Source organism: Microplitis demolitor, chromosome 2, assembly GCF_026212275.2.
Source record: "Microplitis demolitor isolate Queensland-Clemson2020A chromosome 2, iyMicDemo2.1a, whole genome shotgun sequence".
Taxonomy (NCBI): domain Eukaryota; kingdom Metazoa; phylum Arthropoda; class Insecta; order Hymenoptera; family Braconidae; genus Microplitis; species Microplitis demolitor.
Window position 1 is genome coordinate 19,339,793 of NC_068546.1, and position 26,206 is coordinate 19,365,998.

At 26.9% G+C, this 26,206-nt stretch overlaps 2 protein-coding genes across 6 annotated transcripts in view; both read left to right on the plus strand.

Moving 5' to 3' along the window:
- Positions 1-9,682, plus strand: part of LOC103568453 (guanylate cyclase 32E) — a 36,678-nt gene extending 26,996 nt beyond the window's left edge. For all 5 annotated transcript variants that reach the window (XM_014444551.2, XM_014444552.2, XM_014444549.2 and 2 more), the window contains 4 exons: positions 1,089-1,254; positions 1,328-2,034; positions 4,585-4,828; positions 6,269-9,682. In XM_014444551.2, the coding sequence (XP_014300037.1) occupies positions 1,089-1,254; positions 1,328-2,034; positions 4,585-4,828; positions 6,269-6,990 (1,839 nt within the window). In that variant the 3' untranslated portion in view covers positions 6,991-9,682. The remainder of the gene's footprint in view (positions 1-1,088; positions 1,255-1,327; positions 2,035-4,584; positions 4,829-6,268) is intronic.
- A 5,237-nt stretch (positions 9,683-14,919) lies between these two features.
- Positions 14,920-26,206, plus strand: part of LOC103568452 (receptor-type guanylate cyclase Gyc76C) — a 62,554-nt gene continuing 51,267 nt past the window's right edge. The window contains exon 1 of the mRNA XM_008545311.3: positions 14,920-15,735. The gene's annotated coding sequence lies outside the window, so the exon portion shown is untranslated. The remainder of the gene's footprint in view (positions 15,736-26,206) is intronic.

Below are 26,206 nucleotides of genomic sequence, written 5' to 3' on the forward strand. Positions count from 1 at the left end.
TGATCCTATACCAGTCTAGGAATGACGACCATAAATTAGGGGAGCAGTTCCTATAATTATAGGAATATTCCTCATAGTTATAAGAATAGTTCCTATAATTATGGGAATGATACCCATACCATTATGGGTACGATTCCTATAAATTATAGGAATGGTTCCTATAATAATATAAGAACCATTCCTATATTATTATAGGAATGGTTTCTATAATAGTATGGGAACGATTCCCATAATATTATAGGAATGGTTCCTATAATAGTATAGGAACCATTCCTATAAATTATAGGAACGGATTCTGTAATAGTATAGGAACCATTCCTATAAATTATAGGAAGGGTTCCTATAATATTATGGAAATGGTTCCTATACTATCATAAAGATATTAATTCAAAGAAAAGTGTAAAAATTACTTCTACACGGAAAGAAAATTATGGGAAGCATTCCTATGTTTTATGGGAATGGTTCTCATAATGGTATAGGAATCGTACCCATACTATTGTAGGAATTGTACTCATACTATTATAGGAATTGTTCCTATATATTATAGGAACCATCCCTATACCATTCTGGGAACTATTCCCATAATAGTATAGGAACAGTTCCTATACCATTATGGGAACCATTCCAATAATATTATAGAAACCGTTCCCATAATATTATGGGAACTATTCTTATAATATTATGGGAACCATTCCTATAAATTATCGAAACCATTGCTATAATATTATAGGAATGGTTCCCATAATGGTATAGGAACTGTTCCTATAATATTATGGGAATAGTTCCCACAATGGTATAGGGATGGTTCCTATAATATTTAGGGACCATTCCTATAATAATATGGGTACAATTCCTATACTATTATGGGAACCATTCCCATAATATATAAGAATACTTCCTATAATTTTCTTTCCGTATATCATGAAAAAATTTTTATTTTCAATTTCTAAAATAAAATTTACGGTTGATTTAAATTTAAATAAAAAAAATAAAATTTATCAAAGTCGATGTATTGAAAATTAAAATTAAAAAATTTAACTTCTTTATTTTGAAAATTCGTATATATTGTAAATTTGTTTATTTTCCAGGGCATGGTATATCTTCATGACTCTGTTCTTAAATATCACGGTAATTTAAGTACATCAAATTGTCTTGTTGATTCACGTTGGGTAGTCAAACTTGCAGATTTTGGTCTAAGAGAATTTAAAAAAGATGCCGAGTGTGATCCTGAAGATGTTATGAAAAAATATCAAGGTAATAATTTATACTATCAATTAAATAATAAACAATAATAATAACAAATTAATATCTAGAATATTTACAATAGGATTATTGTATAGAGCACCAGAATTATTGAGGTCAACAGTAATAGAAGAGCCTACAGTTCGCGATTATCAAAAAGCAGATGTATATTCATTTGCAATTGTCCTCTATGAACTTCATGGTCGCCATGGACCCTTTGGTATCACAGAATTGACGGCGCCCGAAATTTTAAAACGAATAATAGTAAGAGAAATGAGTTTGCCACCCTTTCGACCCTCAGTCGATCAACTAGAGAATTGCTTTGACTTCGTACGCGACTGCTTGATCGAATGCTGGGCGGAAGATCCCGAGAGTCGTCCTGATTTTAAAATAATACGTAACAAATTACGGCCATTGAGAAAAGGAATGAAGCCAAATATTTTTGACAACATGATGGCAATGATGGAAAAATATGCGAATAATTTAGAAGCTCTTGTTGATGAGCGGACAGATCAATTGACTGAAGAAAAGAAAAAAACCGATGCGCTATTGTATGAAATGTTACCGCGTTATGTTGCTGAACAATTAAAACGCGGCCATAAAGTCGAAGCTGAAGGATTTGATTGTGTAACTATTTATTTTAGCGATATAGTTGGTTTCACAGCCATGTCTGCTGAAAGTACTCCATTACAAGTTGTTGATTTTCTTAATGATCTTTATACATGTTTTGATTCCACGATTGAAAATTATGATGTTTATAAAGTTGAGACTATCGGTGATGCTTACATGGTGGTCTGTATTTACTTTTGTTTATTTATTTCTAGATTTTAATTATTATGTTTTTAAAAATCCTAACTGATATTCAAAATTATAAGAAAGATTTTTTTATTAATCTTGAGCTCAACCAACAGTCAAATTAGAGCAGATATTTTACGTATACCTGAGATCAAAAATTAAAGAAACAGAAATTGATTTCGATGAGAACACTCGAGATGATCAACATCCCGGGTCGAAAAATTTGATCTGTTTTTAATCAACTAAAAATTTTAAGTTATTTTCATTCAATTTTATTTTTTATTTACATTTAATTAATATGTGAATATTAATCTAATTTTGCCTTTACTATTCCTTATTTAGACTATTTTCAGACTTATTTTCAATAATTTTTAGTCTGTTTCTATTCTTATCTAGATCAAAATCCGACTTTTTCTGTTTATTATTTTTAGTCTGATTTTGATCTATATTCGATCAAAAACAGATTAAAAATTTTTTTTATAATTATAATGATAAATAATAAAAACAAAAAATTAATGAAAGTTTGATATTTTTTTACACATTGATATAAAATAATATTTATTTAATAAATAAATTAGCCTCAATTAACATATAGACATTACTTAAAAAAAATTTTAATTCATCCTCCTTCTTTTCTTCTGACAGTGCATCCTAGTAACTGAGACTTTCTTTGAACATACATTCTGAGAAAAATCAACTATTTTCCTCTGGCTTCTTCTACCTCCAACTCATTCAGTTCCTTATCATAATCTGTCAGATATTTTTATGAATACAGAAATTTATTATTATAAGTTTATATTCAAAATGAAAGAGAATCTTAATTTAAAGAATAATTGGTGAAAAACCTTGCCATTAAAAAATGAATTATTCTAAGAAACTCAAAGATTATGCGACACTGAGTAATCTTAATTTAAAATAAAAAAATTACGTGACAAAATTTTTTTTCAATTCTTTGCTTCATTAAAAGCGTTATATAAAAGCAATAAATTTGAATTCAAAAAATAATTAAAAAAAAAATTAATATTTCCATTTATGGACAAAATTAATTACTACATAATTTATTAAAAATAACAAGAATGAATAAAGCTCAATTAAACTTACTGCTCATGGAAAGTGATTCGGAAACATCTAGATGTAGAGGATTATTCAAATTTTCTTGATATTTAAAACGTGCTGTTGCTATTTCGTATTACAATGTCACAGAGAAATATTTTGATACGGTTTTCAATGTCAGAATATTTTTCGACTTTATTCAGTGAATTGAAGAAATTTTTGTTGGGATTTTAACGGCAATTTTACTATTTTCGTTAAATATTATTAATATTCTATCAAGACAACTAAAAAATATAGCTGTCAGATAATCATTAACTACCGACATTTTTAAACAAAAGACACTAAGTAAATAGTAAACAAAAAAAAATTCATTCTAGATCTTAGAATACTTTTTATAAATTTTTTCTAGACACAAATAAAATTATTATAAGTCCACGATTTAATCCAGTTTTGTCCTCGCACAATTCCAGAACCAAAATTTTTCCAAGTTCCAGAATTAATCTTGTTTTGTCCTTCTGTATCGCAATTGTTTTTTAAAACAGATCAAAAACAACTAAAATTTTTATAAAAGATCAAAAACAGATCAACTAGTTCAAATACAAACCAATTAGTCCAAATGCAGTGCAGTTAGACTAAAATCAGACCAAATATTTCGACCCGGGATTTTAACTCTAAAATTTAAATGAAAAATTTGACATCTCGATGACGTCTAGTACACATAAAAAACTCTATTTTAATTTTTCGCTCTCCAACACGTAAAAGTACATACAAATTTGATATATAATAGCAGCTTTAATTTTGTGTCAAATTTATGTGTTGTTTTGCAAGCGAGAGCGCTAAAAAGTTGAATAGGATTTTATTATAAATACTGTACGTCATCGAGATGTCAAAAGATTAATTTAAATTTCTGAGCTAAAACTCTGGTTTCTTGGGAAGATTTCATAAATTTTTTGTAGGAGTGTGCAAATAGTTCAAACTTATTTATTATTCGTGTCGAATCGATTCGAACAATTCGAACTTTCGAATAATTTGTAATTTTTTTTTTTTAATGACTATTAAATAAAAAGCTAATATTTGAAAGCTGATCAGAATTTTCTCGATCTAAATCGAGAAAAGTTACCAACAGTTCAAAAACTCGGATTATTTCGAATTATTCAAAAGTTCGAATTATTTGATTCAAATCGATCGAACCCGATTTGCACAACTCTAACTTTTTGACTTTTTTAATTTTTGACAAATGAGCAACTTTATTTAAAAATTTTTTTATTTAAAAAATTATCAAGACAGGAAATATATTTTTAAATAAAATTTCATTATTTATAAGCTCGTAAAATTATTTAGTAATTTATTTTGGCTCAGATTTTTCTAAAAATGTAACATAATTAAATAAATATAATATTAGATAACAAACTACGACATATATATATATATATATATATATATATATATATATATATATTTTAGTAAGTAAATTATAAAATATAATATTTATAGGTCAGCGGACTACCCATTAGAAATGGTATCCAGCACGCTGGAGAAATAGCCAGTATGTCATTATGTCTTTTAGATGCAATAAAACAATTCAGTATTCGTCATCGACCATTAGAAAAACTTCAACTGCGAATAGGGATCCATTCTGGACCAGTTTGTGCCGGCGTTGTGGGTTTAAAAATGCCACGGTATTGTCTTTTTGGTGATACCGTTAATACTGCCAGTCGTATGGAATCAACTGGTACTGGTAAGTTACAGTCAATTATTCCATTATTTTACACGGAGAGAAATTTACGGTAACAATTACAAAATACGATGTAAATGGTTTTCATATTATATGGTAACAGATTTTTTTCAAATATCGATTATAGGAATGGCACTCATACAAATTACGGTAACCATTACCATAAGGTATCACTCTTATACGACATCGGAATAGTTCTTATAAAATTATGGTAATAATTCCTATGTTATTATGGTAATCGTTCACATACTGCTATGGTAACTATTATCATACTATTATGGTAAGCGTTAGCATATAATATGGCAATTACTTTCATAATTTATGGTAAAATTTATCATAATATTATGGTAATAATTACCATGACATTATAGTAATAGTTACCATGCAACTATAGTAACTATTACTATACCATATAGAAATTCCTCATATTATGGGAAATATGATATAATATTATGGTAATGGTTACTATACTATCACAGTAATTGTTACCATACCGCTATGGTTATAATTACTATGCCATAGTAGTAATAATTACCACACAATTATCGTAACTATTAACAGTAATATAGTAATTACTATATCATTTAGAAATTCCTCATACTATGAGAAACAGGATGACAATAGTATGGTAATGATTACTATACTATCACAGAAGTTATCACCATACTTCTATGGTAATGATTCCCATAATTTATAATAAAAGTTACCATAACCTTATGATAACAGTTAATATAATATTATAGTAATAATTACCACATATCATGGTAATAATTACTATATGTTATGGTAATAATTACCATATATTATGGTAATAATTACCATTTATTGTGGAAATAAATCCTTACATACATTATGATAACCATTCCCATAATGTATGTAAAAAGTCCCCATAATATTGTGGTAATGGTTACCATAATAGTACGGTTACGATTACTATGATAGTTATAGTAACTATTACCATTACCTTTAGAAGTTCCTTCTATTATTCGAATCACTATGATAATATTATGGTAATAGTTACTATACCACCATAGTAATCATTACCATACTATTACAGTAACCATTACCATAATATCATGGAGATTTTTTACATACATCATGGAAATAATTACCATAATGTATAGAATTTATTAGCATATGCACCATAGGAATTATTGCTATATGTGACTATAAAAACTATTCCTATGTATTATATGGTAATTATTACCACAATTTAATTACCATGCGATATAGAAACTAAAACCACAATAAAAAAAATTGTTTCCACGACTATCGCAACTTTTCCAGAAATTAGTTTCATATATCCCATAATTCCAAGTAATTATTACCATAACCCTATGGGTTGATATTTCATACTCGAACTAAAAATCGTTACCGTAATTTTTTTCCGCGTACGTTTTAAAAATAAATTGAAAATTAAAAAAAAATTTATTATTTCAATAGCTTTAAAAATTCATTGTAGTCAAGAGACTAAAAAATTACTAGATAAATTAGGAGGTTTCAATTTAATCGAACGCGGCATAATTTCAATGAAAGGAAAAGGAGAGCGTTTGACCTACTGGTTAATAGGTGAAGATCCAATCCAACGTGCAGAACGTACGAGTGACAGATTGGAACGTAAAAATGGCATTGGAGGAAAAAACAAGATAATTCATGATCTTTTGGTACCAAAAAGTTCATTGAAAAATAAATCATTAACCCGAACAACTTTCTTAAGATGTTCAAGTGAATCACCAAAGCGTCTTAGATTCGCAAGTTCTGATCAGTTGAATAATAAATTACCGATCAATACCAATGAGTTGGAGTGTATTGTTGACAGTAGTCCTTGCAAAGGTAAAGGACTTTGTTCGATTCGATCAAACTGCATGGAAAGTTCGAGATCTTCAAGTAATTCTTGTCCGTGTGTCGAAAAATTATGTGATTCAGAGGATCAAAAGAAAAATAATAATATTTCTATTAGTAGTAATGATGAACAGTATTTCAAAAGGGCATTGTATTTTGGCAATAATCGCATTTTATTAGACAGTAATTGCCGCTCGGCTCCCAGTAGTCCCAAACACAGTTCAATGATTTTAAATTCACAAAAAAGAAGTGCACAATCTAATGAAGAAATGGATGGATGTGATGCTACGCCACTAATTAGATCTGCGACATTTGTTGAATGACATTCGATTGTTGTTTGTTTGAATTTTAAAAAAAAACCGCCGGAATTTTTTTTATAGAAATTTACTTAAATTTTAATTTGTAACATTTTAACCATCAATTAATTGATAGTTTAATTATTTGTAGATAGTTAGCTGTCTAAACTTTGATTTAAAAAATTTATTATTGAAAACAAACGAAATTTGTCAAATTAATTAGGTCTCTAGGGTGGGCAATAATAACCGAATTTTTGAATTGCACAACTTTATTGCGAAGCCAATTCTCGGTCCTAAATGATTTACTCATGTAAAAATCATGTTTTATTTTCACTTATTCAAATATTCTCAATTAGAACGATTTGAGAGATAATTTATTAATTAATAAAATCAACATAATTTTGAGTCATTTTTTTTAAAAATAATGATTGGAAAAAAAAATTTTGAAAAAATTTGTGATGTCCGTTATCAGTATGTACGGATATTTGTAAAAACGTTAACTGCAAAAATATACAAGCGATTGATTTCTTTTTTTACACTTGAATTCCTAAATAGAAGAACCATTTTGAAAATTACGATCAAAATTCTTTTGGATTAATTATAATTATTAAAAAATTGAACTTGACAATTCATGAAAAAATTTTACTGTCATTTTTAATATCATTATTGTTATGATTATTATTTTTTTAAAGGTATATATTACTAGGCCTTGGGTAGTCCCATATCCGGCCAACAGTCAAATTCAAATTCAAATTCAATTTTTAATTTTGAAACCAAATCAAATTCAAAGGTCGGTGATTGAATGAATATTAGGCCCGAAAAATCTGACACCTTGTGTCTGAAAAATTCTTTTGGCTTTCACTAGAATTCGAACCCACGCCTGTCCAGTGATTTATTTTTAAATGTGTTTTTGCACATAAGAAAGCTATCTATTGATCACTTTTTGAATTAGCAAGTGAGTTGTGCACATTTAGATTTTCCAACTTTTTTATTTTTCAATTACGTCTTGAAAACGTCACTCGAATAATGAAAATCTTACAAAAATGTCTTATACATTTCTTCGAAAGTTACGAAAATTGCTGTAATAACAATTGATTAATAAGTTGAAGGAAAAATCAAATTCAAAAATTTAGTTAGTGCGGCCCAGCCTTAAATAGAAATAAAGTCACTGCCAAAACTTTGTTGTGTGAGCCAAGTTTATAAGTATTAAAAGGTGATTTTAAAACACCTTAATTGTTAGCTTAGACAATCAAGAAGGCTCGTGCTTTTTATTCTTTTTACTCATTATTTATATTCTATATATACAGCCCAAACTCGTTATAAGTAAACCCATTAAAAGCAACTGTCCCTGTCGCACTTCTTGATATTTTTCTTTGAAACTCCCCGCTCTTTCGGTCGCTCAAATTTCAAATCTCGACGTTCATTATAAGTATCACTCATATTTTGTTAAACGAAATTTTTTAAAATAACAATTTTTTGTTCAAAATTAATCACTTATTTTTTGAATTTTTGATACAATTTCAGTCGTTGCTTATAACGAGCGACATTCAACGATTTATACACATAACGAACGCATGTGGAACTCACACCGAGAACTAAGATGAGGGGAAGCCCAAATCTCAGACTTTTCTGAGAATTTTTCCCCCTACAACCCTCGATAATCGCTAATAACGAGCGTGGGCTGTATATAGTCATATATTTAATTGAGTAAATTAAATATTCTCAGAAAAAAAGTGATTTAGATCAATGAAGATCTAAATGATTTTTTTCCGGGTTTATTAATCAAGTGTTGTCTAGTCAATAAACACTTAAGTTAAATAATAAAATAACTAAGATTATAAAATATAAAATAAATATATACTTAATAATTATTCTAAAAAAAAAGTACTTACAGTGATCAATAATTATCAATAATAAAATTTTTTGGTAAAGAACAGTCTGAGAATTTATTATTTGTAAAATTATATACTTAATAAAATTTAATTATAGTTTAATTTTATTATTAAAGGGGAAACTGGTGTGATCATCTGAAAAAAAGATTTTTGGGAATTTTTTTAAAGAAAACTACTGCATGGAATGTTTTAATGTTTGAAGGGTATATTTGTGGATATATAATGAATGCAAGATAAAATTTTTGGACCAAAAAATTCAAAATTCAGCGAGTTATTCACAATCTCCCAAGGCTCCAAAAAAAAGGTCTCCATTGCTGCAGTGATAGCGACTTTTACAGTGTATGAAATCAAAAAACCAAAAAGTTTATTAAACTAGAAGGTATTTTACGTAGCATGACCCTCGGGCTAAGAAAAAAATTTAAATTTAACAAAATGGCGGAGTTTAAAAAAAAAAATTTCAAATTTCGCGCGAAAATTTGATGATTTTTGGTCTGGCAAAATTACATTTTTGATTCGATCGGAAAACTGGAGGTTCATGGTACGTAGAAAGATTTATAAAAGAAGCTGCAATTCGAATAAAATCGATCGCTTGATTTGTCTTCGAGTTATAGCTGCAGCAATTTTGAAAAATGTATTTTTGAGAACCAATAAGCAGCTGCTCTTCAGATGGCTGTGACTCAAAAAAACTATTCGAGATATAGACTTTAAATTTTAATATGTTATTTTTGAAGCCATAGACTATTGAAATATGTAAAAAAAAAAAATTTATTTTTTCAAAATTTCACACTAGTGGCCCCCCTCAAAATTTATTGAAATTTTTTTTTAATACTTGCAACGAAAGAATTTATTGTTACCATTTAATTACATTCCTATGAATTATAGTAAATAAAACAAATAGAATTAAAAAAAATCATTGTAATTAATTATTGTGTCTTATTTAAAAACATAAATTATATAGTTATAAGTCTATTATAATGTTATTTTTACAGCGAGAACATGTCAAGTTGTAATTCTGCAAGTAAGATCAATGATTCGTCGTAATTGTTACCGGCACAAGAGAGCAATTACGCGCCTATCAAGAATCGTTTGTAATTCTGTACTTTGTATACAGTCGGCCGATGGGAGTGACACATGGACAGATAAAATTTTATGTCTTGTATGTCTTTTCTCATACATATATATACATATATATAGAGTAATAAAATTATATTGAGCAATACCCACATTTTATGGAAGACTTCGGACTCTGGTTACCAGCTGACGTTAATGAAATTGTCTTTCAGTGCTTAGTATTTATCCAATACATAAAACACTGATATCATATCATTTGCCGTTTAATTTTTTTTCTTAAAATATTTTTCTTTTCTTCTTACTCCAATTAGTTGATCAATAAAAAAACAGACAAGTATTAAATTGATAATATAACTAGCATGTAACTAGGATACATATAACTCCGGATGGAATCTCGTTGATGATTAGTCTTGTAGTTCAATTATCACCCGGAAGTAATTTTTATTTATATATTTATTTTTATTTTCCATTTTATTAACAAGGGGACAAAATGCGAATTAAAATTTACCCATACAAAAATAAGCAATTAATTATTAATAATAACAATAATAAATAATAAAAAAGGAAGAAATCAATTTTGTATACTTCTTTAATCTCTACAAGTCTATTCCCCTTGAAGTTAATGTACATGGTGTAGCAAATGATGATAGCAATGTCTCTGACTTCTCTCCATATCCAATGTGACGGTGGTTTATGATTTGTTGGTAGTGATGTTGAGCTCTGGCTCATATATACATAAATATATATTACACAGTGTGGTGATGTCTGACAACGAGAGGAGAAAAAAGGACCGCTCACGAGTGAGTGCCGTCTTATTTATGTTGAAGTGGTTGTCGGCCAACTTAGCTTCACTCCCATCATTCAATCTAGCTCGGGGATAATTCACGGGGCAGCCCGATTCACGCTGCGAAATCATTTGATATTTGACGTCAGCCGCGATTATCGTATAAACCACTACAGCGTATGGATAAACGCCTAGTCAGTCACCGGCTTTTCTTGTGTGAGGCTAAAAGACAACTACATATTTAAATACATACATACTTACATATATATTTATGTGCGAAGATATATAGATATGTTTTAAAGTGTTGAGACGCTGTATGTATATCAGGTTTATTTGTTGTCAGGTTGCGGCGCCGCAACCGGATGTTCAAATACACACATACTAAAGTCTTGTTTATTATTGTTATTATTAATTTTTTTTTTTATTGTAATTATTAATTAATCTTATCGGAATTGTAATTGATCGATTCATGTCTAGGTCAATGTACCTTTATTTTATTTTCTTACAATATATTAATCACGTGTAATTATTATTTTTATTTAATTATAGATTTTCATAATCGAAATTTTCCAATTATTATTTTTTTTTTTAAATGTCAATTAAATGAAATATCGATTAAGAAATTTTTTTGAATTTCCCGCTAATAAAATTTAAAATTCAAAAAAAGGAATGCATTGATTTGGGTCCGATTTTCAAAAAGTGAGTTTTCAACAGAAATCGACCTTTTGAAATCCTTGTTCCAAAAAGAGTCCAAAAAAGTTCCGCATGTGGAACTTCTGAACATGAGACAGATTAAAACTTCAAATGGAACTTTTTTGGAACGTTAGTAATTTCAATGTTAAAGAAAAGAAGTTTTTTATGGGCAAGTTTAGAGTCAAAAAAGGACGTTCTTGGAACTTTTTTGAAATTTTTCATGGATGTCTTTTTTAGTTCTACAAAAATTTCAAAAGTAGTGATTTTGGAACTATTTTGGCATGTTTTTATAACGTCTTTATTTTACAAAAGATGCAAAAGTAGTGATTTTGGAATGTTTTTGAAACGTCTTGTTCAGTCTACAAAAAAGTTAAAAGTGGTGATTCTAGAACTTTTTTGGAATGTCCATAAAAAATTCCAAAAAAATACCAAAGAGATCCTTTTTTGACTCTAAATTTACTCTTAAAAACTTTTTTTTACCATCAAAATTACTAACGATCCAAAAAAGTTCCATTTGAAGTTCGAATCTATTATGTTTAGAAGTTCCACATGCAGAACTTTTTTGACACGAGTATATGTATGTGTGTACGTACAAACGAAAGTATATAAATATGCTGTAAGTTTTGAACGAATGAACCGATTTAGATCTTCAAGATGGCATTCGACGCAGATTATTAATTCTAAGCTGCTGAGAAAAATTGTACTCTATCGAAACAATGCGTTTCGAGTTATTCCAAAAATAAAATTTTTTCAAAAATTTTTTTTTTCGTATAGCTTGTAATGTAACCGATGGATTAATTACAAAATCTATCCAGCTCTAAAACTTTATAAGTCGCGTCAAATACCACCTCAACCATCAAAATCGGTTGGTTCCTTCAAGAGAAACCGTTATTCAAAGAATTCAATAAAAGGGTCTTTTGCGAATTAAATCAAAATCGTTGAACTCATTGGTCCAAATTTTTTTTAGAACGTTAGTAGCTTAAAAAACTGCATCATATGTCATATTGAACGTCAAAAGTTCGTTATTTTCCATGATACTGGTGATAAAAAACAACGATTTACTTCATATTTCCCAAATAACTTAGAATATTATTTATCAAATGTTTCAAAATTTTTTGGTAATGTTAGAGATTAAAAAACTGCGTTGAATTCGTTTTGGATCGTCAAAATAAGTTCATTATTTCCAAAAATATTGTTGATATAAAATTTTAAGAACTAGTTATTACGTTTTTTTTTTTTTGTTTTTTACTTGAATTTTTGCAATGCAAGGTGCGACATTACAGTTTTCAAATTTTTTTTTTAAGTTTAATTTAAAAAAAAAAAAAAAAAAAAAAGTTCTAGTAAAAATTGAAGACAATAATAAATAAAATAAATATTGTGAAATAATTTAAAATATAAGAGAAATATTTATTCGATATAGAGAACTGTAGAGAGCTTTGTCTCAGATTAAATATCTCTTGCTTTACACCTGTAACATAAATGCTCGTTTATATTTTCTTTGCTTAGTACTCATGTATACGATTAATTGCTTTTATATAAAGAAATCTTTGGATTTGTGAGTTCTCTTATAAACTAGTGACTATAATTAGATACATTATATTTCATATAAATTTGAATATTTTAAAAACTCAAATATTTATTATTAAAATTCATATTCATTTTATTAAAATTAATATATACTGAAATACCTTATTTTGAAATTTTCTATTCGTCTATTGCATATGACGAGACTCGTTTATTTACACTGGTCGAATAGATAAGATAAAAAGTAAAGCCTGATATTTAACGTTAAGTATTTACATTTCTTTATATTCAATTGTATTTCAATTTTATTTATTTTTTTCTTTTTTTTTTTTTTTTTTTTTAACTTTTATCTCAATAGACAAAGATATAATTTTTAATCTATCTCTATAATCAGTGAAAGTATTTCTGTAGTAATCAAAAACAGTAATTTACTTAATAACTAAAAAAAAAAAAATTCTATTTTTAGACAAACACGTAATGGAAATTTTTAAATTCATTAATTATATTTTTAACTTATCACTGAAATCAAATTTAAAAATATTTCTGTAACTTCTTAATCAAAAACTATAATCTCTTACGAAAATTTCAAATAAATTTTTTTTATAATAAATGAGAAAAAAAATTTTTACAGGAAAATTTAAATTAAATGACAGAGTGGAAGAATAAAATGGATTTGCGGGGATAAAAATATGCAACAGGTCTTATCAGTATATATAGTATATATATATATATGTATATTTATACTGTACAAGTCATAAGAGTATATCATACAGTGTTCACTCTACTGTGCATGTGCAGCAACGATATCTGTTTCGGGTAAACAGGAGAAAAATTTACCATCTCTTTTTTTTTTTTTTTTTTTTTTTATATATTTATTTATATAATTTATCTTTCACAGAAAAATTATATTGCCTATTATCTACATGCATTTATAATCTAATGTTATAAATTATATTATTAACATTGAATTTATGATTATTATTTTATTTATCAAATAAATTTTATTAATATTTCAAATAACAAAAAGAAATATTAAAATTTAATTGATTGTTCGATAATTAAATTAAAATTTTTTATTGCACTTAATTTTTGCAATTACAAAAAAAATTCAAAATTTATAAATTACGCGCCCAAAATCCTAAAATTAACAATTAAGAATTTTCGGATTTTTTTCTAGGAAATCTATTTCAAAAAAAAAAAAAAAAAAAAAATCCACATGTAGAAAATTTAAAAAACCATAGGTGCAATTTTTTCAAATATTTTTTTTATTGTAATTTATGGCTTCGAAAAAAATCCAAAATTTATTAGTCGGCTAAAAAAATCATGATACTGAATTTGGGCGTCTACTAATTTTTGATTTATTTCGAAGCCATAAATTACGAAAAAAATAATATTTGAAAAAATTGCACTTATGGTTTTTTAAATTTTCTACATGTGCATATTTTTAGATTTTTTTTTTTGTAATTAATTAGTAGAAAAAAAAATTCGAATATCGTTAATTGTCTGCCATTTTTTAAATCATAAAAAATCAAAACCGCGAATTATTTTCAGTCAAGTAAAAAATATTTTTTTAAAAATTAATGAACGTTAATTTAAACTCTAATTATATCCTTATAATTAAATTATTTTTTTTAAACAAATAAATTACCCTCAAACTTTTTTTTTTTTACGACTTATTTAAAATTTATTCAGACAATAGTAATAATTTTTGTCGACCTTAATCTCTTGTTCGCGATAAAAAAATGTAATACATAGATTTGAACAATACCGCGTCAAGTACTTCAGTCATTCGATCTCTGATCTATTGCGCCGATTCAAACCGAAGATACACGATAATAACCGAGTATTTAAAACTTGCGGCGAAATTTCCCGAGTAAAAAATCGAAGTGTACCGAGTTCTTACGATCGTTACCGAGCACACCACGTATCAGTGGTGTGTGTCGTCGCACAGTAGTGCTGCGCCCTAAACGACGATCTGTTGCACTAAAGATCCTAAAAATCATGTGCTGTCTCAGTATCGTCGCGGTCCCCGCAATCGCACAGTCAGTAAAACGTAAATATTAATTGTCGTCGTGTTTAAAAAATCCGTATACATTTAAAAAAAATTCATATATATTTAAACATTACCACACATTAAATTTATATATATATATAAAAAATATATATAAATATTTTTTTTAATTACCAAGTAAATTTTTTTTTTTTTTAAATATAAATTTTTTTTTCACTGATAATTTAAAAAATATAGTAATAGTAAAGAAAGGGAAGTTGTTTTGACGAATTGGCGCGGAAGTGGCTACAAGTTTAGTGCTGGGGAAAGGCAAAAAAAAAGAGAGAGATAAATATAAAGAAAGATATATGAGATAATAAAAAATAAATAAGGAGTAAAGTGCGTCGTCGATCGCGCGATTTCAAGCGTTTCTCTGCGCTATATATATATGTATGTATGTATATGTATATATATATATGTTTTTTTTTATTAATTGAGTGATACGAAAAATAATATATGAAGTTTAGTGCATGAGTTTATAATATGCGGTGATATATAAAAATATAAATAAAACTTACATCAGTTATGCGGAAGAAATCTTATCGGTTCTATTGACAGTTGACAGTTTTTAGAGTGCGGGATAAAAGTGTTGAGGTCAAAGGAACAAAAGTGTACTAAAGTTTAAAGAAAAGTTTTTAGTTTATATATATTTATATTTGTATTTATTTAAATTTATAAATAATATATATAATGATGTGCTAAACATCATTCCGATTTGTGGATTGGATTACCATGCTGGACGCGGCCACATGTCACAGGTAAATTTATCTTTGAATTTATTTTATTTATTAAGTGGTTGTCATTTATTAAGTAGCTGGTGATTAATGTCTTGAAATTAGTAGACAATTAATAATTTTTTTTTTTTTAATGATTTGAAAAAAAAAATCTGAAAATATGGAGAAGTAGATAATCAAAAAACTAATGGTTCAGAAGTTGACAGACAATTAAACATTTTTGAATTTTTTTTTTCAACAAACGAATTACAAAAAAATAAAAACTAAAAAAATGCATGTGTAGAAAATTTTAAAAACTATAAGTGCGATTTTTTCAAATATTTTTTTTTTATGATTTGCTGCTTAAAAAAAAATTCAAAAACTATTAGACGTCGGCTAACTTCAGTATTATAAAAACTAATGATAGTGAAGTTAACCGACGTCTAGAAGTTTTTGATTTTTTTTTTATAATAACTTACAAAAAAAATATTTGAAAAAATTGCACCTGTAGTTTTGTGAATTTTCTACATGTGCATTTTTTTAGTTTTTATTTTTTTGTAATTTACTCGTTGAAAAAAATATCGAAAAATTTTTAATTGTCTGGTAACTTCAGGATCATAAAAACTGTAGGTGTAATTTTTTTAATGAGTGTGAATGTAGTAGACATCAGACAGATTTTAAATTATTAATTATTCTGAAGTTGACAATCAGAAATTTTCAGATTTTTTTTTCAACAAGTGAATTACTAAAAAAAAAATAATACAATGCACGTAGAAAAATTAAAAAACTATAGGTGCAGTTTTTTAAAATATTTTTTTTGTCATTTGTAAAAAAACTTAAAATTGTTAGACGTTAGCTAACTTCAGTATCATAATTATTAACAAACAGAGTAAATAATTAATAAAATAAAATTATTGAAAAATGCGCATTTGAAAAATTTTGAAATTAATGAGTGCATTTTTCATAAATATTTTCTTTTTTATTATTTACCATACTATTTATAATTTTGAATTTGATGTCTGCTACATTCAGACTCATTCTTTTGTAATTTATTACTTTGATAGAAATTCAAAAATTATTAGACGTCAGCTAACTTCATTTTCATTTAAATATCCTGAAGTAGACAATTATAATTTTCGGAGTTTTTTTTTCAACGAAACAAATACACTTGTAAAAAATTAAAAAAACTATAGGTGAAATTTTCAAAATATTTCTTTATGAATGCGAATATAACAGGTAATTTAGAAATTTTAAATAAATTAATTAATTAAAATGAAGAAATTTAAAAAAGAGCGCGCTTTGATTTTTCAAATATTTAAATATGCATTTTTTAATTTTTATTCTAATTACATTTTATTTAGTTATTCCAAATATTTTCAAATTTCCAATTGTCGACTACATTCACACATTTTTTTTAATAATTTATCAGTTTCAAAAAATTCAAAAATTATTAGACGGCGGCTAACATTAGTATCGTAATGATTTCTTTTAATGAAATTATTAATAAATAGAGTAAATAATTAATAAAATGAAACTTTTTAAAAATGCGCATGTAAAAAATTAAAAAATTACTAAGTGCATTTTTTATAAATATTTTTTTTAAATTATTTACTCCATTTAATTATAATTTTAAATTAGTCTGATGTTTGCTACATTCACACTCCTTCCTTAAGTTAGCAGACAATTAACAATATTCGAATTTTTTTCTAACAATTTAATTTAAAAAAAAAAAAAAAAAAAAATGCACATGTAGAAAATCAAAAAAACTATACGTGCAATTTTTTGAAATAATTTTTTTTGCAATTCTACTTCATAATTAAGTAGATTTTAATTTTATTTGCTTATAGTTTTAAGTAAAAAAATATAAATTGCGTAGTTTTAACATATGTATATGTATATATATATGTATGTATCAATGACTCATAAGTATTATTAGTTATGATTTGATAATTATAACAATAAAATAAATATGTTAATAATATATATTGTTTATTTATATGTATATATATATATATATATATATATATATATATATATATATATATATATATATATATATATATATATGTGTGTATATGTATATGTTTATTATGAAAATATTATTTTACTTGGTTATACTAATGTAGTTAAAGTATATCTTTGATAAATTAATCTATGTGCAGCTGAATTTATTTATCGGGGGCAAAAGCAAGAAAGATGTGTATATATTTTCTGTTGCAATGTTTTATAAAGAGGCTGCACGTGGTCATTGAGTGAGATGGAGAAAGAGAGAAATAATATTAAGAGAAAGGAGAAAGAGTGAAAGAGATGGATGAGACTGAGCAAAGGGCTATTTGCATGTTCATTAAACGAATGAGTTGCGGTCAGTATAAACACGTGACACGGATTTACTTTTAAAAAAAAAAATTATATATATTTATATATAAACGTACATGGAGATTATTTATATGCATTAAGACATAGATTATCATTATATGGTTGTTAATTATTATTTTTTATAGAAATACATTTTTAAAATTACTTGAATTTTTCTTAGCTCAGTAATTATAAAAATACATTAATTATTGTCTCATTAGAAAATAGTTTGGATTACTCTGATACTTCGGTCTTGTTTTAAAAATTTATAAAATTTACGCGGCATTTTTTTTCTTCACTAAAAAATTTTAATCATTTGTCATTTTTTTTTTCTACCATTTAAATTTATTTTAAAATAAAAAAAAAAAAAATGACTTTGTTACTAATGAAGAGTAATTACTAAAAAATGTCATTTAAGTATTTTATCACTTTATTTTTTAAAAGTTAAAATAATCAAAATTATGAGTAATAAAAATAAATGATTGGTAATAATGAAATAGCCTTCAATATTTATTATCGATAAATTTTCTATATTAATAACTCTAGCCTGTAATTTAGATGCTCGAAAATCAATTAACTTTAAAAGTATTACTACTTTATAAAAATTAACAATAATAATAATAATGACAATTGATTAAGGGTAATTAAAAACTTACCGCAATTACAAATTGAAAATACATATATAGTTTTAATGATAAAATTACGTAATAGATATTTTTAATTTAATGTTACAGAAAATATTTTTATTTGAGAAATAGTATCTTTTGTGTAGACTTTAGGGTTTCGTCTTTTCCGTTGACCGGGTAAATTTGATGCGGTAATTTAATAAAATCCACTTTTACTCATATTACAGAATTTATTTTTCAGTTAAAAAATTTTATTGTTATAATTACACAGTAAATAAAATTTTTTAACATTTAACAAAAAAACTGCGTGTTAAATCAACATTTTTCACAAATTTTTATGTTTACTGTTATTCATTTGTGTAAAAAAAATTAACACAAAAAGATATTAATACTCTGTGGTACCAATTCTAAAACTTTAACACGTGAAAATGTTATCTGCAATACACTTAAAGTGTTAATTTAACATTTTCATTTGTGTTATTTTGATATTTATAAAAAGTTATGTAGAGTAGAAGTAGCATTAGTGGCCACCGCTTCATTTTTGGACATTTAATACTTTATTTTAATTAATAAAGAAGTATACAATTAAATTTTTATTGTAAAAGTGTAATAAAAGTATCTTTGAACACATGGGAAAGCTTAATTATGAAATAAAATATTTTACAAATTATTTTTTTTTAATTATGAAAGTTTCCAAAACTGGCCCAGAAGTGGCCAAAAACGAAACCTCTACCCTATATAAAATCAACCAATGACTACGGTAAATTTAACACATCCTTTTTGTTACTTTAATGAATTAACATGCGCTCGGCGTTAAAATTACGTTTTAAAAGTGTTAAAATTTGAAATTTGAAACTAGGGGGATCACTAGTGTGAACGCCTACAAAAAAGATGGCTTTTGGGAATTTTTTTAAAGAAAACTATTGCATGGAATGTTTTAATGTTTTGAGGGTATATTTGTGGATATATAATGAATGCAAGATAAAATTTTTGGACCAAAAAATTCAAAATTCAGCGAGTAATTCACAATCTCACTAGGATCCAAAAAAAAAGTCCCCCTACTGCAGCGATAGCGACCTTTACAGTGCATGAAATCAAAAAACCAAAAAGTTTATTAAACTAGAAGGTATTTTCCGTAGCATGACCCTCGGGCTAAGAAAAAAATTTAAATTTAACAAAATGGCGGAGTTTTTAAAAAAAATTTCAAATTTCGCGCGAAAATTTGATGACTATTGGTCTGGCAAAATTACATTTTTGATTCGATCGGAAAACTGGAGGTTCATGGTACGTAGAAAGATTTATAAAAGAAGCTGCAATTCGAATAAAATCGATCGCATGATTTGTCTTCGAGTTATAACTGCAGCAATTTTGAAAAATGTATTTTTGAGAACCAAGAAGCGGCTGCTCTTCAGATGGCTGTGACTCAAAAAAACTATTCGAAATATAGACTTTAAATTTTAGCATGTTATTTTTGAAGCCATAGACTATTAAAGTATGCAAAAATTGATTTTTTCAAAATTTTACAATAGTCGTCCCCCTAAGACTAGAAAAGATTTCTTGGCGCAAGAAAAATTTCGTTTTCAATTCATAATAAAACAAATTTCTTAAGGCAAGTAAAAAGTTTTTGCGCCAAAAACTACTTTTTTGTGTAACACTGAGTAAGTGTTACTTTTGTTTCAATTAACTTTTTTTGTGTTAAAAATGAACTGACCAAACAACACAAGAGCAGTATGTTAAATTAACACACGAAAATGTTAAATATCAATGATAACATTTTTAACACAAACCTTTTTCTCTACACAAATATTATAAATTTTTTATTGTTATAATTTCGATGATGATGATGACGATAATGAAGATAATGATGATCATCATCGTCACATGATATCTAGTCTTTTAAAGTGCAATCTTGTGCTTATTGAGTCAAGAGAAATCATTAGTGGCACGAAGCTGTAGTAACGGTGGTTGAGTAATAAGTAACAAGCGGTACGCCTTCCTAAGTACGCAGTAAATAGCTGTGGGTGCTGCTGTTGATCACGCCCAAACTTAAATTATCCGTATTACAGAGTTGAGACTAAAAAAAATATAAATAATAAATGTACATATACATATACATATATTTACTTAACAATATTTTTTATATTATAACTATAATTATATAATTTATTTAAACCTATGAAAATTGAACTTAAATACTAGTATATAATTTGATAATAATAAAAATTTTTATAAATAGCATTTGACCTAAAAACCTATAAAAAATATAATTATGTTTTTAATTATTTAATAAGGGAATGCTAGTTTTTTTTTCTAATACTGTAATTATTAAATTAATTTAACGATAAAAAATAATAAAATGGAAAAAAAATACTATCACCATGGCTCCAAGGAGAACTTGACTGTTGTCCTTGATTAAGGATCAATGTGTCGATAAATTGTTCTCTCGAGGTAAACTCTCTAAACAAACTACAAGTGAATGTTAAAAATTTTTTTACTGTCAATTTCCCTTTGATCGATTATTTTTTAAAAATAATAAATATTTTATTGACATAATAAAAAAAATTGTAGAAATAATCAGTAAGAATTTGAAAAATTTTCAATTTGATTTTTTATTTTATAAAAGTCAAAATTTTATGGCTCAGTTAAAAATTTGATATGATTTGAAAATGACAAACAAAATCAATGATTTTCGGATTTTTTTTTTTTTTTAACAAATTAATTACAAAAAAAAAAAAAATGCGCACGTAGAAAATTTAAAATGCTATAAGTGGAATTTTTTGAAAATTTTTTTTTTTTTCATAATTTATTGCTTCTAAAAAAATTATTAGACGTCGGCTACCTTCAGTACCATAAAATAGCAGGCAAAAAAATTTTTTTTTTTTTTAAATAAACAAATAAAATTAGTATATTACATACCTAGGGAAGTAAAGTAAGAAATGTCTCAGATCACACGTAATTGTTGACCGAGGCGAAGCCGAGGTCAAAAAACATGTGATCTGAGGCTTTCTTATTTACTTCCGAGAAGTGTATACTATTTTTCTCGATGACGAAGGCGGAAAACAGCAACGGAACTTCGTTCTGCACAGCGGGACGAAAGTTGACGCTTTCCGCCCGGAGGCGAGGAAAAAAAATTTTAAATATCATCAAAAACTTGAATTTGAACAAATATTTTTGTGGATGAAAATAGGAAGTATTTTTTTTTACCTGCAGAGAAGTTTTGAGTAAAAAACTTTTCCATGCATTTTGTAAAGTATGCTATTCGATACCACCCAGGTCAAAAATGAAACTTAATTCAGGCTCGCTTCGCCTTATTTTCTTTTAAAGTTATCGATTTGCCGACCATTTTCCGATAAGATTTTGACTTTTCCGACTTTTTCATCTTAGTTTGAACTTATTTCAACTTATTTATATTTTTTGGTCTTAGTTTGAACTTATTCGTCTTTACTTCGAGCACGATAGTCATTCGCCTCACTTTCGCCTTAATATATAAAAACTATTTCTCCTTAGTTTGGACTTTTTCGCCTTATATTTTAAGTCGACTAAGTTAAAACCAAGTCAATTTCGACTTGATCTTGACTTTTTCGTATTAAATCGTGACTAAGTAAGCCAGTTAAGTCTAAACCAAGGCGAGAACTCAATGTATTTCATATCTCCGTAAAAAAAAGTTGAGTTCGTCTTGTGAAAAACTACATACTGAAAATTTCGTGACTGTCTAATTGTCCAGTACCAAATTTTATGGGTAATTTTTACTCAAAAATTCTCATGATCCTAAAGTTAGCCGACCATTTGTGAAATTTCAAATTTTTTTTTTCAACAAATCAATTACAAAAAAAAATCTAAAAAAATGCACATGTAGAAAATCAAAAAAACTATAAGTGCAATTTTTCAAAATATTTTCTTTTTGAATGCATCATTTAAAAAAAAATCAAAAATTATTAGATTTCAGAGTGATTTGAATTATATTTCTCTCTAAAGGAGGATTTAAATTTTAAAATAAATTTTCTTTGGACCGAATTTAGTTCCAAGGGATTAAATAAATAAACCATCATCTGCGTTCACTCAAAAATTTTTATGGTGCAAGTATACAAAAAAAAGAATTCAAAGCCGTAGAATGAGTAAAGAAAAGTTTAAAAAAAAAACTGTGTCATCTGGGACTGTTGATTATTCCAGTACACTGAGATCAAAGGGAGGGGACCAAGACTAGCATTATGGTAAAGAACGAACAATGTGATGGTTGGGTCCCTAATGAAGTATAAGAGACTAGAATCGTTGAACGGTACCATGGATATAAAGAAGTAAATCTTTTAAAAAAAAATCTTAGGTCTCGATTCTTGATCTTGGTCATCTTGTACTGGTTATAAGAAACAGACGGTCATAGACTTTAGATTTACTTCTTAGTTTCTCGGTTAGTTATGTTACTTCTATTCGTTCCATTCTCGATACCATACGATACCAGAGTAGAGGTTTATTTAACTTGGAGAAACAGAACAGAACGTCAAAGAGGAGAGAATAAGAGTATCCATACACTACACAATATGTGTATACACTAGTCTCTTCTCTTCTCTTCTCTTTTTTACTCTACTTTGCTCTTCTTTTACTCTTAGAGACAAAAATAGCCACAGCAAGAGAATATTACGGCACTTTGCAACAACGAGTGAGAACAGTAAAACGAGTTACAAACAGAGCAATGAGTATGTTACCATCTAGTGCTCTGTTTATATCATTTTGCTCTTACACTTAAATGTCTTTTATATTTTTTTAATTTTTCTTATTTATAATAAATCTATTTATAGTTTTTTTTGTACTCAAATTTATTTAAGGATCAGGTCATTAAAAAAAAAAAAAATTTTTTTCAACGAAATCTATTTTTAAATCACATATTTATTTATTACTTTTGTAAATACTTTTATTTACCGAAAATTTCAAAATAAAAAAAAGTTTTTTTTTAAGATAAAAATACTTCAAATGACGAAATAAATACGTGTAACACATACTGTTAAAACGGTTTAAAAAAAAAAAAAAAAAAAACTATATGGAAACATTTTGTGGTAAAAATTTGTGATAAGAAAGTTAAATTTAGACTTTTTTCAAGTGAATTAAGTAAGAATTAAACACTAGAGATAAGTCTTAAAGTCTTTTTTACTTATCTTGAGTTGTAAATCGACAACTCTTGACACAGCGATCGATATCTGAACACTGATGTGTAGATAAAAAATTCTTCTACTGACTTAATTATCATTTAAATTTAAAAAAATATATATTCATATATAAAAAAGAATATTAAATTATTAAAATAAAATTCAAATTTTAGGAATATAAATATAAATATATTTTTATATTTTTTTTATATCTTTAGTATTATCGTGTATGATATTTTGCCGGCATATATACCAGAATATATATTTTTAACTTCCCGCCACGAAAATTGCAAATTTTCAAAAATTCGGGAAGTTATCGGTTTCAGTCCGATTTTCGAAAATCGAATTTCTAGGAGATCTTGACGTTTTGAGGTTCTAGGAAGCCATTCTGACTAATTTCACGATGATGTCCGAGTGTATGCATGTATGTATGTATGTATGTAAATATCTGTAACTTTTGAACGGATGAACCGATTTTGATTTTCAAGGAGTCATTCGACGCGGCTTGTCAACATCTAAAAGCTGAAAAAAATTGAGTTTGATCGGCAGGGCTCGTTCAGAGATATTCCAAAAATAAACTTTTTTCAAAAATGTTTTTTTTGGATAACTTTTTATGTTCTCGATGGCTTGATTCCAAAATCAATTGGGCTCTGAAGCTTCATAAGCCGCGTCGAATGCCACCTCAAACATCAAAATCGGTTAATTCGTTCAAGAGAAACCGTTGTCGAAAGAATTAAAAAAAAAAAATTTTTTTAGTATTCTTGAAATTTTTCAAAAACGACTCAATAAATCAAATTCAAAATCTGATCAGTTGTAGAACTCAATAAATCGCGTCGATTGCTACCTCAACCGTCTTTATCGGTTGATTTGTTCGGGAGATATCGTTTGAGAAAAAATCGTAAAAAATGTTTTTTTCTCGAAAATAAAGGCATACAAAAGTATTTTCGAGCTTGAAGAGAAAATGTATCTACAACAATTTTCTGAGCTCAAGGAGCTCGAAATATGCGGGGTTTCGGGGCTGGCTCGCAGGGTCAACCGACAGACCGATTTTTTCGTGTGGGTTTAATAATAAATCTGTGAGCGTTAATGAACTTTCAGTATACAAAATCTCGTTTATATAAGACATTACAAAAATATATATGAATTTATATGTATACAAAAAAAATTCTCGACTGAAAGTAGATATTGTTGATTCAAGAAAATATTTTTGAAAACCTCAATTTTTTTGGCTCAAAAACATCTTGAGTTGGTTCCCGAAAACGTTTGACTCAAAATATTTTTTTGATCAAAGATAAATTTTTTTTTAGGTACATGTAAAAAATTTTCGGAGTAAACGTGAAATGAATCTGGAGTGAACATGGAGTGGATGATATTTTATTTATTTAATCCCTTGTGAGTAAATTTCATTCATGAAAAAAATTAAAATATTGAAAACGGAGTATAAATTCATGGTGTTAAGTACTAATACATATTGATGTTAGGTCTTTTTATAGTTTGACATTTATATCGGAGTCGGGGAAAAAAGGATTTCGTGATGCAAGAAATTTTTACTTAATTCAAGAAATTTTTTGTATTATGAATTGAAAATGAAATTTTTTTTAGAGCGAAAAAAAAATTTTCTTGGGACAAAAATCAATTTTTTGGAGTAAGAAAAAATTTCTCAGTACAAGAAATTTTTTTCAATCTTGAGAAAATTATGTACCTGAAGATCGGAACGTTTTTCACGCAACAAAACGAAAAAATTCGTGATTTGGCTGCTGAAAGGTGACTTGAGGAATAATTGGGCATGGCTACAATTTTCGGCTGACGTGCGAAACATTTTAGAAATCTAGGCCGAGATTTTTTTCTTTTCATTTTTACATTTTCGTTTTTTAAAAAACATGCAATACAGCAAATGTATGTATTTTTGTTTCGTGAAAAACGTTGCGATCTTCAGGTACATAGAAAATTGTTGTTTTCAATTCATAATGCAAAATATTTCTTGCGCCAAGAAATCCATTTTTTCTGTATACGAAAATCATTACAAGCTCTCTTTTCAATTATTCACATAAAATAATTTTTAAAAATTATAAGCAGCTATTCAAGTGTTAAAATTCCAGTTCAGAGTGAATGAAGATTAAAATCACACTGAAAACACTGCACTCAAAAAAATTCCTTTTTATTCCGCATGCGGTAATTTTTTTTTCAAAATTCCAGACCCTGGTCAAAAAAAAACTTGAATTTGACTTTTTTGATTCGAATAGATACTAAGTAGGTCGATAGCCAAAGCATGTCGAAAATACATGAAAAACACACTTGATTTCGACTTAACTGACTCAAATTTTAGTCAAAAAAGTAAAATTCTTTGACTTCGAGTTACAAAACAAATTCGTATTGAAATAAAATCTGTATTTACTC